Below are 9,704 nucleotides of genomic sequence, written 5' to 3'. Positions count from 1 at the left end.
ATGTTCTTGAATACAACTTCTCCCCGGAGGTCTTTCAACATCCCCATTAACATCAACCTGCAGGGTGCTCGCAGGAGGCAGACACGGTAAGAGAGGACCATCGACTGAGCCAGAGAGCTTTAAACACACTGATGGAGTCCATTAAAGGAGAAAAACACAGGTGGGGTTAAACAAAGCTTTAAAGTGAGTGATTATTCACACTGCTTACTTCTGTTAGTTGTAAAGAAAAGGATAAACCTTGACTGCTGATGCACTTAAGGAGCTCTGCTCTTTGGATTCTGATCAGGCTGGTGGGCTGTGGCAGAGCTGGTCAGTCACTCAGCTCAGACTGAAACAGGGATTGAGATTCTGTTCAGATATTCCTACTCCCTGATGCTGAAGAGACGCATGTTTGTAGGAGTATGTGGAGTGCTGCAGGTGGCACTCAAGATTTTAAGATGTTGATCAAAAAATGTCAGACAAGAACCATTTATACTATAACCATGCAATAGAAATACGTTACTATTCTATCTTTAATAAAACACATTACTGTGTTTAAATACCTTGATTCAACTTTTCTTAACTGATAACATGCATAAATCAATTTGCTGTTAAAACATGATCAGAAAATACTGATGGAGCATAAAGCTTCCCGGGATAAATATGATCATTTAATTTCATTAAACTCTGTTCAAGTTTTGAGTTTTTATCAAAATTTCCTTGGCTCCATGTTTGTTATAGAAAACAACAAACTGATGATAGAGCAAAAACTATCTCTGGGCTGGTTGTGAAGGATTGAGAAATGCTCACTCTATACAATCCTGATTGTCACCTGGCTATTAACCAGAGAATTCAACAAATTGACACAAAATGTTGATTCACAATTATTTTTCTTTTACTGTGAAGTTTTTGTAATTTCCCCAACAATTAATAAGGAAAATAGACTCAGAGTCAGATTTGCAGCCTTTTGTGTTTTTAAAGACACAAGACACAGTTCACATCTAAACAAATCTGGATAGACAGACCTCAATCCTCAAACCTTTTCCTTAATTTTCCCACAGTTACATCCATGTGTGTGCATGCGTATCCACCTCAACGCCAAATTCATTCCTGTTTTTTATCACATTCAGCCTCCAATCAAAACATTTGTGTTAGTTTATAATAGTACATTCTTGTCCTGCCAAGTGTGTGGTTCCTAAGAAATCAAACTCTTTGGCCTTTTCCACTGAGACAGAGAAAGGTTTATAAGGCTTAAAAAGTCCTTCCTCTGATTCAGTGGTTGGTGATGCTTTCACAGCAGCCAGTGCTCTCAGCAGTGCACAGGGCAGGGTGGATTGAAGGACAGGGTGTTGATCTCTTTTCCTCTATCAGAGGATGTCTGGGGTCCAGTAGCTCCTCTGCTCTCGCTGCTTCTATCTGCCCGTAAATGTCATCATTTCCTGCTCTCAAGACCAGCCTGAGACGGACACTTTTTGTTTTAGCTGTAGGGGCCATTTACACGACAGCGGTTTTAGAGTGAAACGCAAAAGTTTTGTTGCATTTCAGCCTTGCGTTTAAACGGAAACGGCGCTTCAGCCAACCTAAAATGCATACTTTTGAAAACGGCCTCCAGAATGGGATTTTTCTGAAATGCTGCCGACACCGTTGCTGTGTCAACAGTCAGCTGCAAGCGGCTACCTCCGGTCTAGGAATATGAGACAATGCTGAAGTGCTAAAATCTGCTGTTTCTCGAGTGTTCGCTTGAGGCTGGCTCTGGAAGTAGTGGAAGTCACATACACACCAAGCCAAAAAAAGCCATTTTCAAAGCAGAAATTAACCTATTTACAGCCTGGTTCAAAAAACGTCTACTGTCTGAGGCGCTAATTTTACTACCGGCACCAACGGTACGGGGGGTGAACTTTTTCTTAACGTGGCCGTTCAGAGGATATTAAGATTGTAAGCTCCCCCAATGAGAGGCACAGCCAAGGGTCATGTGACCAACAGGCATCCTATGGCTGTAAGCGAAGCCCTTGTCACTACCAATATGGCCGCTTTAGCCGATGTGCTTCATTTTCCGTTTCAGAAACAGACAGGTGACGTCTGCGAGACTACGTCCATGTTTTATACAGTCTATGATCAGCCAACATTTTAGTGGAAACGCTGACGACACACTCTTCTTTGCGCGAGCCCATACAACTGGACAACAGTACCTTCGTTACGATCGTCACGAACTACCGTGTTGCGCTTGTGCTGCTCAATGTACTGTATCTGCTGACTGTCTTTATACACAATGTGCATCTGTTGCTCCACTTTTGCTCTTAGCATTCACCAATACACAAGATGATCGGCTCAACTCTACTTTGGTGAAGATCTCCCAAAATCTGCCTCTGGACAAGACAGTTATAGCACCACCTGTAGGCCTGGCATGCTTACTACAGCATTTTCAGTCCCTCTGCGTTTCTCTGTAAACGCAGCTTTTTTTCACTGCCCTTTAGCGTTTTCAGATAAAACAATGTCGTGTAGACGGGGCTGTAGTATCAACGGGCACAGGTGAACTGTGCCAGAACTCTTTCCTGCTGATTGATGTGACGCAGCCTGTGATCAGCGTGTCTCTAACATCACTTTTGTAGTTGAGGGTTAAACAGCTCTGTTGCAGAGTTTTGACCAATCAGAGTTCAGTATTTAACACAGCCTTGTAACAAGTTAGACAGCAAAGTGAAAATGTGTTTGTCCTAAAATTGAGTTTAAATGTTTTAGCTTCTGTTCACTGTTGCCGCTTTTTGACCTTTTATTCAGCAAAACATTCAGGTTAGAATTTCACTTCTATTCACGGTCTTTATTTAAATGGCATCCCCATCAACTCCTGCAATACTTGTTTTGAATTTTAAAATCAAAGTTAGATACTTGCTAACTAAAAAGAGACAGGCCAAGTGATTTTTTTTTAAATAAAAATCCAGTTTTTGAGCCATAGTTGAGTTTCATTTTGAATCAAAAACTAATTTGTTTCACTACTGGATAAAATTTTTGATCTGTTTTTTTATTTCTTTGAGTGTATTTTATACAGTCCATGTTGTATACCCCCTTGTGTGTGTCTGTGTGTGTCTGTAGGGAGCTCCTTAATGCAGCCACAGTTCAGCAGCATGAGAGCAGCAGGGGACTGGATGTGCGAGGGGGTCAGCGGGCACGGACCCAGATGCCCGTTTCAAGTGTTGGGGAAGATCGAGCCATCCTGCTGGGCTTCACTATGATGGCCTTCTCTGTGCTCATGTTCTTTGTGGTTGGCATCACTACAGTCAAACCTTATGTTAACAGGTACACAGGCACACTGGTCTTTAAAAGACCTGACATTTAGTTGAGTAGAAATTACAACTTGTGTTATTACTCAAGCAAATCACCTGAGATTTGACTCTTCACAGAGACGACAGAAGCCCTGCATCCATTTAATGATTAACAATAGTTTGACTTTTTAATTATTATTTTTTCATTACAACTTGAATTACTTTGTTAAAAACACAAAGCAACAGTAAGAAACATGAATCTAAAGTAAAAAGTAATGTCACCATGCTAACAGGCTCTCAATGAAATGTATACTACCAGTCCACCATGTTAATCATCAATGTTTAGGATCAACTGCAAACCCTGGTCTCACAAAAAGTTGGAAAATTGATGTTAAGTTAGCATTTCCATTAAGACAACCGCTTTCGATAGGCTTTAAAACTCCACTTTATAAACAGATGGGTGATGTCATAGAGACTGCGTCCAGAGGATGTTAGCATGCTAGAATTTGCTTAGTAGTGCAAAAACACAAGAGATGTCTTAGGCTTATGAGTAATTTATAGTTTTATAAGTTTTTTTCACTACTTTTTAGTAAGCCAAATTGATAAGAGAAGTACATTTTCAGCAGCGACAAATCAACCTGTATCACCAGTTGTGATGGGTACTTTTCACATTTGAAAAGATACGGTACCTGGCAATTGGTATCGATACTCAATGGTACCAAATTTCTGTACTTTTTCGTGTTTATGTGGTTAAAAAAAATCAATTTGTTAAATTATAAAATCTTCATGTTTTTCAATTTAATATATTTACTTCTGAATATACAACCTTGCAATGGTGTGTTCATGTTCAGCATGGAAAATTGCCTACTCTCTCACTCTCTCTCAGTCACAAGGATGCATTTAGGTACCTTAACATGGTACCTTTTGCTTTTACATGAATCAGTACCCAGTACTTTTGACAGAATCTGGTCGGTACCCACAATAGTATCCAATTCAGTATCCATCCCTTAGCACCAAAACGTCTCAGACTTTTTTCTAGCTGCTAGTTGCAAGTGGCCCTAACCCCAAATTTCTTAAAATAACTATAATCATCTGGATTTATTCTTTGAGAATAATGATAATATTATAGTAGTAAATTAAAATAGATCACCAATGTTCATCCATGAAGACATTTGTGACTATATCAGTAAGCTATGTGTAACTAGAAGTCTCACCTCCTTGTTTTTCAGTGGCTGGGAGGAGGCCAGCTGTGCTGTCCTGCACTCTGACATCCTGAAGGAGCCGGTGGACTGCAGAGGTGTGAGCCTTGTGCCCTGCCTCAGGGTGAAGGTTAACCTCACAGGCTCCAATCAGACGGCCACTCTGCACTTCAACGAAGAATCGGTCCTGCTCGCTCCTGAGGTAAGGATTTATGGTGGTGAAGTCTGGGTTTTAGGTCTTACCGGAGGGCCCTAAGAACTTCGGTTTGGATCTGTTTCACACCTGGTGTTGTTTGTAGCCTATAAGGAAAAATGACTTCAGGATAGTGGCCTGAGGATGAGCTTTTAGCATTAGATGTTGATATCTTTGGATTACAGCAGACGTAAAGGACCTCTCTGTGTCATTTCATGAAGCTATGTAAGCAGGGACCTGAGAGAGCACCTGAGGAAGCAGGAAAGCAAAAACTGAACTGAACTAGCTGACAGGATGGAAAACTGGCAGATTATTGCACCCTTGTGAATAAGCTAGAAGACATTATTATGGGATGCCCTCATGCTGCATTTATGCTCCATTCAGAGGAATAGCGTGAAACATTTTTCACCAGCAGTCAGCTTCATGTCTAGACTTTTTTTACTGCCTGGTTCGGCTCAACTGTGTCCCTCATTTATTTAAGGGGCTTGAAGCAAAATGTGCACACAAACGCACCTTTTTGGAAACTCTCCGTCCGCTACTTTCAAGGTTCTCTCAAGAAGAGTTTCTAACTTTGAGTACTGACTACAAAAATACAAAAGCCTCTTTATGGCCAACAAAAGCAAACAAAAGGAAAAGCTACTGGACTGATAACTTTGATGCTGGTGACTGTCATTCCTGTAACTCACACATCACACTTCAAGGAGGTTGTTCTGTCAGGAACATTACTTTACTTTTTAAAATAAGAAAGACAGAAAAAAAACTCCACCTTAAAGAGGTGCAACACTTAAAATAAAAAAAACAAAAACAGAAGTTCCTCACAGGCACTTTGACTTCATTTAGGTATCTGTAATGTCTTTAACAGCCCTGGGCCATCCACTGAATTATTCAAGAGATTTCAAAGCAATTAAAATTCCTCACTTACCATGAACAATTCAGTGTGTTAGAAAAATATTTTACTGAGTCAGAAAATCATATTTGAGCTTTAAAGAGATAGATAGGGGGTCTAACTGCCATTCAGCGTGGGTGCTGAGGAGGGTTAAAGGACGACATGAAGACCTTTGCATGTTGTGAGAAGGACACAGACAAAAGCAGATGGACTCTGCTGAGGAAACGTGAATATGACCCAGAGCTGCCCAAAGAGCTGGTGCACATAGAAACTGGACAGGGTGAGCAGTGGGAATACTGAAGCTGAATCTGTTTAGCTGAATCATGGTTGGTTCACGATGTTGTGCTAATTTTTTCAATGTGATGTGGTCCAATGAAAACATCCATAAGGAATAAAAGTTATGCAATAAAAGTCCACTTTCAAGGCAACATTCGAGCTCCTTTGTGTCTACTCAGTTAGGTCTGATGTCTTACTTACTGGAGGAGAGTAAACCTCTGCTCTATCTGACTTACGTCATTCTTTCATCGATTAATTTATTATTTAGGTGTTAGACTAAATGTTAAACCATGAAAACCAGTTCTGTCATGTCATTCAGATGTTACATATTGCTTTTAAATTACCTAAACCTGGCAACATGTTTGTCTTAAATATGTATCTTTTATAAGACTCAAAAGATGGTGTGCAATACCTCCAACATTTAGAATTAAAGGGACAATTCAAAGAAAATGTGCAACAACAGGCCTGTTGAACTTAAGCCTTTTTATCTTACAGTATAATCCTCCAAACTTTGAGATCCTGGTCTTGGTGACATAGATCTCAGGGGGTCTTGTACACCTTTGTAAATCCAATGACATGCTCCTGTTTGTGTAGCACATCCATAGTAGCGTTCTGTATGTGGAGGTGAGAGTGACTCAAGAATCAGATCAAAAAAGGACCTTGAAACTCGTCTGACTCAGCTCTGCTCTTACAATCTTTCCTCCTTCAGTGTTTCTACGTACCAAAATGTCTAATGGACCGCGCAGAGCTACAGATGGAGGTGGAGAAAGTGAAAAGCAGCCTAGACACCCACCTGGGAATCGCCACGTCATGCCTCACTGACCACATAAGGCACCCTGGGGACGCCATCTTGAACAGGAAGTACACCTATGAGAGGGCTCTGTTTGCACTGCTGTGGCCCTGCCTGATGCTGGTGGGCGGGGCTCTGCTGGTGGGTCTGGTGAAGCTGACACAGTACTTAGCACACGTGTCCTCTGAGATGTGCTGTGAGGCTGCAGGAGGCAGACTAGGATCCAGACACACACAGGGGCAACTGTACGGACGGCTGCTGGGGTCCAGCAATGTGTCCCCTCCATGAATAACACAGTTCCTAGATCAGGCAAAAACTTTCAGTCCTTTTTTCAATTCTGAGATAAGCACCTAAACAATCCTGCAACTGTAGAGGATTTAAGGTGAGATGATTTGACTCAAAATGACTGTCCTCAGTCAGTAAACAGCCGGTGATTGTGGTATATGCACACAGATAGAAGGCCAACACACCTTTAATAGCCTTTTAAATCCGGGATGAGTTTTCTTTTTCAAAATCTGACCACGCACAACATTCACATGCTGCAGGTTTCCAGACCAAGAATGAGCAGAGCCGCTCCAGAGCAACACCGAGGCACCACCATGCTTCACTGTGGGCAGAGTATTCTTTTCAACAAATGCTTCAGTTGCTCAGTGAGCCAAAAATGTCCCAGGTTTGTTTCATTGCCCTACAGGAATTCCAAAGCTTACTTAGCTTATTAATCTAGTATGTGCCTTACTGTGCAAACTGAAACCATAGTGCCTGCTGTCACCAAGTCTTGCTGCAGGTCCTTCCCAACCTCTTGAGGGTTTTTGACAACCTGACTTCTCAGGAATGATGGTGGCAGATAGCTGGTGGATAGCTTCCTCTTTCTTCAGGCAGTGAATCTCCAGTTCTTTGCACGTGAAGATAGTAAACTATGCTCCCAACTGTATTTATTGGGACACTCAGTGCCTTTGATGTCATTGTGTATCAACGTGCTTGTTTGTGTAAAAAAACATAAACAAATAAACAAAAGCTGTGTCAAGTTATTTAAACAGTTTTGTTTGATTTGCTTATTACAAACACCTGAAAGTTTGTAAATTTGGCTAATAAACCCAACTTACAATAAGGGTTGTAAAATTGTACATATAATGTATACATGTTATTTTTGCTTATATTTGATTAACTTATTTTCTATGATTGTTAAATCCTGACCTAAAACGAGCTGTTTGGATTTTGGGGTTTTGCCGACGTCAGCGATTCCCTTTTTTGACCAATCAGGAGCAAGTCTGACCTCATCGGTCCACCGGAGAAGAAACCCGGAACCACCTCCCCGCCCACTCCTCTCCCCGCTGCTGGAGAGAAATCTCTACAGCAGCAGAGGGGAAAATGCCAAAGTTGAAGAGCCATCACTGCTCTGTTTTTGGCTGTAAACAGTCACATAGTTCCATGCTCAAGCTTCCTATCTCAGAAGAAGACAAGACTAAGTGGCTAGAGTTTATTTATGAGGGAAATGTGCCAGCTACACTCAGTAAAACTGTGCATGTGTGTACTAGTCACTTCATGGCCGACTGCTTTTCCAACTCTGGACAGAACAACAGAGGGCTAGCAAATAGACTGGTTCTGAATCCAGGCGCATTACCAACCATCCTCCAACAAACCTCGGACCCTGGAAATGTGAGTGTTTTAAATGCTGTGTGCTGTGGAGCAGATGTAAGAGCTTTTCCTCAGCGTCCCCCCTGTCTCTGTGTCAGCTTCAGGATGCTAACTTTAGCTGCTGTTAGCCTGTTGTTTTAGCCTGTAATGTTACGGTAAACGAGCTTCGCTGTTTTCTAAACATTGTGCACTCAAAGCTCGTGGCGCCGCTCTCAGTGACGCAGAAGAGCGGGGCGGTATCAGCAGTGACTCATTTACATATGAAGGCCACGCCCACTAAATCAGAGTGTTCTGAACAGAGGGGCTATGAGAGCCTGGAAACAATGCCGCTGTGCTTGATTTATTGGCTTTTTGGACCAAAACATGTTACTACCATTTCATGAAGACATCAATGATCCATATTAAACTGCAGAAAAGGAGCATAACATGGGACCTTTAAAAGTCCAAATGATAGCGGAAGATTTCTCGAACTGCCTATAAGTACTCATCAGTTAAGTGCAGATGTTATTAATTACTTTATTTGATGGAAACAATGTGTTTTTATAACACAAAATTAAATAACGTGTGCCTAGGATGAATCTTCACTTTGAATATCCAGAGTTATTATGATAACTTGTAAGAGCTGATTAGTAGATATCTGTAAAAGCACTTTTTTCCTCAATAATAGTGCTGTTGCTGATATCCTGAATGTTCATTATAGATTGGAAAATGACTTTAGCTGATTTCTGAAAGTGGAAGCCTTTAAATGTTATGAAGAATCTCATTTGTCTGAAGTAGAATGATGTTGTATATCTAAAATGTTCATTTTGACTCTGAAGAATTGAATTACTGATATCTGAGATGTCGACCCACCCTCGCTATTAAATCAGTTTGATGTTATACTCAGGAAACCTTTAGGACAGCGCTGCTGTTTTACAGAGCATTAAGAGACTCCACGATACCCATAATAAAAAAAAGGTCTGAGCTGGGTTCATGGTTACATTTCATTTATCTAAATTTCACATAATAAAAAGTGAATGACTGGTTTTATTCTGGAACTTTGTTTTCTTGTTATCTTAATTCATCCATCATTCAATAGTCGGTTTGTAAAACGGAGTTTTCGTTGTCTTGGGATAATTAGAAAAGTGGTTTGTGGTCTCCACAGGACCATGAGAAATGAACTTATGTCAGATTAAATCAAACAAAAAGATGCATGTCTGCTAATGGTTTCTGTACAAACACTTATCTGATATTGTTTAAGCTTAATAAACTTTATCCTTTGGGGCTACAGTATGTTAGAGCATTTATAATGGAGGACTAAAAAAGAAATTAAAAAAATACAACCAGACACATGACCATTTTCAGAGTCAAATACTGTCATAATTACGACAATGTCATACTGCTCTGAGTTTTACATCAGTGTATAAGTTCAACAAATGTGCGTTGATGTTTTACCTTTTTTAACCTGGAATAAGCCGTCCTGTCGTCCATTCAACCCTTGTCAAACCCT

General features: G+C 40.8%; 1 protein-coding gene across 1 annotated transcript; it reads left to right on the top strand.

Moving 5' to 3' along the window:
• kcnmb3 (potassium calcium-activated channel subfamily M regulatory beta subunit 3) lies at positions 1-6,868 on the top strand. Its single transcript, XM_074688627.1, has 4 exons — positions 1-86; positions 3,067-3,270; positions 4,466-4,637; positions 6,500-6,868. The coding sequence occupies exons 1-4, from the start codon at positions 1-3 to the stop codon at positions 6,866-6,868; spliced, it is 831 nt and encodes a 276-aa protein (XP_074544728.1).
• Positions 6,869-9,704: the final 2,836 nt, after the last annotated feature.

Source organism: Halichoeres trimaculatus, unplaced genomic scaffold (assembly GCF_033239565.1).
Source record: "Halichoeres trimaculatus isolate MK-OKI-2021-1 unplaced genomic scaffold, fHalTri1.1 fHalTri1_scaffold_15, whole genome shotgun sequence".
Taxonomy (NCBI): domain Eukaryota; kingdom Metazoa; phylum Chordata; class Actinopteri; order Labriformes; family Labridae; genus Halichoeres; species Halichoeres trimaculatus.
The sequence above is the reverse complement of the archived record's forward strand: the minus strand, read 5'-3'. Positions and strand labels throughout refer to the sequence as shown.

Excerpts from the sequence above, each read along its gene's own strand:
- kcnmb3 (XM_074688627.1), top strand. The coding sequence starts at position 1 with ATGTTCTTGAATACAACTTCTCCCCGGAGGTCTTTCAACATCCCCATT. Across the intron at positions 87-3,066 it reads GCTCGCAGGAGGCAGACACG|GGAGCTCCTTAATGCAGCCA; the intron begins GTAAGAGAGGAC and ends GTGTGTCTGTAG. Across the intron at positions 3,271-4,465 it reads GTCAAACCTTATGTTAACAG|TGGCTGGGAGGAGGCCAGCT; the intron begins GTACACAGGCAC and ends CTTGTTTTTCAG.